At 34.3% G+C, this 4431-nt stretch overlaps 1 protein-coding gene across 1 annotated transcript in view; it reads left to right on the forward strand.

The window, feature by feature from the left end:
* Positions 1–429, forward strand: part of LOC137659874 (craniofacial development protein 2-like) — a 459-nt gene extending 30 nt beyond the window's left edge. The window contains exon 1 of the mRNA XM_068394654.1: positions 1–429. This exon is cut by the window's left edge and continues 30 nt beyond it. Within this exon, the coding sequence (XP_068250755.1) occupies positions 1–429 (429 nt within the window).
* Positions 430–4431: the final 4002 nt, after the last annotated feature.

The raw sequence follows: 4431 nt of genomic DNA on the forward strand, positions 1-4431 counted from the left end.
GAAGAAAGGCTAGTTGTAGAAGGGGACTTGAATGGACACATCGGGTGCAACCGGGAAAACATCAACAAAATGCGTGGAGGACATAGCATAGGAGAAATGAACGAGGAAGGAGAACTGATAACAGACTTTGCAATGGCATTTGACATGGCAATTAACAACACCTTTTTCACAAATGATGACAACGTGACTTATAGTAGTGTGAGAAGACAAACACAAATAGATTTTTTAATGTGTAGAAGGAACCATTTAACAGATATGAAGAATTGTAAGGTCATTAAAGGAGACCGTGTTAGCAAACAACATAGGCTAGTAGTGTTAGATCTCTTGTTGAGACGAGTTGGAATGGGGAAAAAGGTAGTCCAACCGAAGATAAAGTGGGGGCGATCAGAAAAGCAAGAAATTAGAGAATTTTCAGGAAGCATTTCATAGGGGCATCAGACTAGCATAAGATGTGAACACTTAGTGGACAGAAAATAGTGCCATAATACTTAAAATAGCAAAAAAATTATTGGGGAATACATCTGGTAGAGGACCACCAAATGAGAAAGAGAGCTGGTGGTGGAACCCTAACACAAAAGATAAGATAAAGAAGAAAAAGGAATCAATATGAGGAAAATGGGATCGCTTGGAAAACTACAAATAAAAAAGCTAAAAGCGCAGTAGCACAGGAAAAGCAATTACAATGAATAAGCCCTATGAGAACTTAGAGACAGCTAAAGGCCAGAATTGAATACACAAGTTAGCAAAAAGCAGAGACATATCTTCAAAGGATCTAATACATATCAAACAAATCAAGGGCAAAAAAAAAAAAATAGAAAAAAAAATGATAGTTTTATCAAAAGACGAAAACATAATAGCTAGAGGGAAGGAGTATTTTGAAGAGTTAAAGTAATAACAGATAGAAGCCCTCATGAAAGAATGGTTCAGGATATCAGCAGAGAAGAGGTTAAGAAAGCACTGGATAAAATGAAGAAGGGGAAAGTAGTGGGACCTGATGGAATACCACCTAAAGTGTGGAAGTGTTTAGGAGAGGAGGCATAGACATCCTGTGAGACTTAATAAATAAGATGTATCGCCAAGAGAGAATCCCAGACATGTGGAGAAACAGCTAAATGGACCCAATCTACAAAGGGAAGGGTCATGTGTAGGAGTGGTGGCGTTACAAAGAAATTAAGATAATATCACATATAATGAAAATATATGAGAAGATATTAGAAGGAAGATTAAAAATGGAATCCACAATTTGTGAGGAACAATTTGGTTTTATTCCAGGAAAGAGCAGAGTTGATGCAATATATGTACTAAGGCCGACAGAAGAGAAATATCGAGAGAAACAGAAAGAACTACATCTGGTATTTATTGATTTGGAAAAAGTGTATAATAGGGTACCTAGGCAGGAAGTGGGGGGTGCTTGGGAGAGAAAAGAGTCTCTGAAAAGTAGGTCAGAATAATAAAAGATAAGTATGTAGAGGTAACCACACAAGTAAGACACACTATTGGAACTACAGAAAAGTTTAAGGTGAAAGTTGGTCCCCACTAGACCTCAGCCCTTAGTCCCTATGTGTTTTATATTGTGATGGATATTATAACATCGGAAGTTAGAGAAGAGGTGTCTTAGTGTGAAATGTTTTCTGATAACATTGTGCTGTCTGATTTTGTGGAGGATTTATTTTATTTTTTTTATTTGCTTTGGTTTTGCCAAATCCAGAGAGAGAGAGAGAGAGAGAGAGAGAGAGAGAGAGAGAGAGAGAGAGAGAGAGAGAGAGAGAACCGGCACGCGCGCGCGTCTGCATGTGTGTGCGTGTGTGTGTGTGTGTGTGCGTGCACCACCGAGCAAGAGATAGTCAGTGTAATGATTGTTTATAGTAGAAAAGATTATTGGTATAATTGAAGTTGTTTGTTTACTCTTTTTTTGTAGCTAGGTTTGGGCGGTGATGAATGTCTTGGGCGAATGTTTTTTTCTATTTGACTGCAGCAGGAGTCAGTTGTGTCCAGAATGCTGGATTATATTTTGTTATTTTGTTCATCGACCAGCTTGGAAGTGATTTTTTTTGTAAGAGTAAATACAGTGTTTTTATTTATCTTTGCTAGGTGCGATTGGGAATGATAGTAAGTTTATTATTTATCTTTGATGATAGTGTGATAACTTAGTTAGCAGGAAGTGTTCATAAGTGTTTTTTCTTTTTATTGCAGGCCGTAATTCCTCCTTTGGACTCTTTTTGGAGACTGCTTGTACGCGGCGGACTTATGATTTTTGACCCTGCTAGTATTAGGATTTGGAACTGACTGCTCTTTTGTATTTGGACACAATCGTCCTCTGAATGATGATGATGATGATGATGGACGATGGCGACACATTAACCACCAAAGAGTGAGAATTTCTCTAGATTGCTTCAGCACATTGTGTAGTGGGAAAGGTTACTGTTTGCCACCGAGCTGTGGCAGTGTGCCATTAATTAAGACTGTTTGGCTCATTTGGACGTGTCCGTGTCCTTATATACATATATATATATAATATATATATATATATATATATATATATATATATATATATATATATATATATATATATATATATATATATATATATATATACACATACATATGTATATATATATATATATATATATATATATATATATATATATATATATATACACATACATATGTATATATATATATATATATATATATATATATATATATATATATATATATCCATATATATATATATAATATATATATATATATATATATATATATATATATATATATATATATATATATATATATATATATATATATATATATATATATATATATATATACATATACTTCATACATATTGGTTGTGGTCTATTTTAGGTTCAAGTTTTGTATTTTTTTTTTAATGTGGCTGTTTTTCTCTATTGAATGTTACGTTAAGGGGTTTGATCAATGTTGTTTGTTATAATTATAGTTTTAAGAATTATGGTTCAAGGATATTACAATAGTTATTAGGTTATTTGGATGTTGTTGATTATCGTAGTAAGTGGTTTAGTTTGTAAGAAATATAGTTGTAAGGTTGTGATTTGTTTTATAGTCCCTTCTGTTCAATAGTCCAGTTGACGCCAAGTAAGGGGAAAGTTGTGTTGTGGGACAATTTTTCTGCGAGAGATTCAAGAGTGAGGGGTTTGTTGTTGCAACATCCGCCACAATCTAACAAGAGAAGGTGTTCAACTCAAGCTAGAAAAAATGGAGAGAAGAACTTGAGAGTAGAGGCTTAGAAACTAGTAGAACCCAAGACAAAATATGTGGACAGGGGGAGAGGAATGACAGGGGACAATGAAATTAGGACAAGAAGATATAAAGAGGGTTGGCTTATTCAAATATCTTGGTTCTGTTATGAGCGAAAATAGAAACCTTGATGCAAAAATCAGTCATAGACTTTTGTGTGCATAGATAAATTGGAGAAAGTCAACAGGGACACTTTGTGATAGGAGGATCAGTGCAAAGGTTAAAGAGAAGTTTTATGAAAGTGTTGTTAGACCTGCCATGATCTATGGAGAAGAGACTTGGACAAGAAAGGAAGAGCAATAAGAAAAATGGAAGTGGCCAAGATGAGAATGCTAATGTGGATGTGTGGTGTCCTACAAAAGATAAGATCAGGGATGAATTAGTCAGGGGGACAGTCAAAGTATTAGAGAAAGCCCAGGAAAGAAAAATGATATGGTTTAGTCATGTCACGGGAAGAGAATATGAACACTTATGTAAAAGTTTCATGAACATGGAGGTGAAGGGTAGAAGAAGGATGGGAAGACTGACTAGAAACAACGACCCAATATAGAAATGGGAAAAGGTGAAGGCAAAGAAGAAGAGGTATTTTCCTTCTCATAACATCATCTTGTTTACCAAATGTTCTCCATCCCATGCTTATCCTTGTTAAAGTTCGGTCTCGAATCCTGGGAAAGCACACACACACATGTATATATATAAATTATATATATATATATATATATATATATATATATATATATATATATATATATATATATATATATATATATATATATATATATAGTGTGCTAGTGTTATTAACACACATTGAGTATGTTTTGTTGGGATGTTGAGTCTTGAAGTAAAGTCAATCCAGTTAACTTTAAGATGGTTTATTCTTTAAAAACAACAGTGTTAACATCTCCATCACAGGAGTATAGCTGGTTTGGTGGGATAACCATTCCAGGTGAAGTATTGATAAGAACTGGCTAAAATATTGATATCACAGATATCGTATATTTAGTTATCTCAGCATTTAAACACATAATGTAAACTCTACATCAGTCTAGGAAGACACCTGCATCCGGTGGGGACACAACTCTTTCACACGGTATGTATTTGTGTTTATGCTTCATAAAAATGTTACATTGCTGAGAGATGCAAAACGCATCCTGT

Source organism: Palaemon carinicauda, chromosome 20 (assembly GCF_036898095.1).
Source record: "Palaemon carinicauda isolate YSFRI2023 chromosome 20, ASM3689809v2, whole genome shotgun sequence".
NCBI lineage: Eukaryota > Metazoa > Arthropoda > Malacostraca > Decapoda > Palaemonidae > Palaemon > Palaemon carinicauda.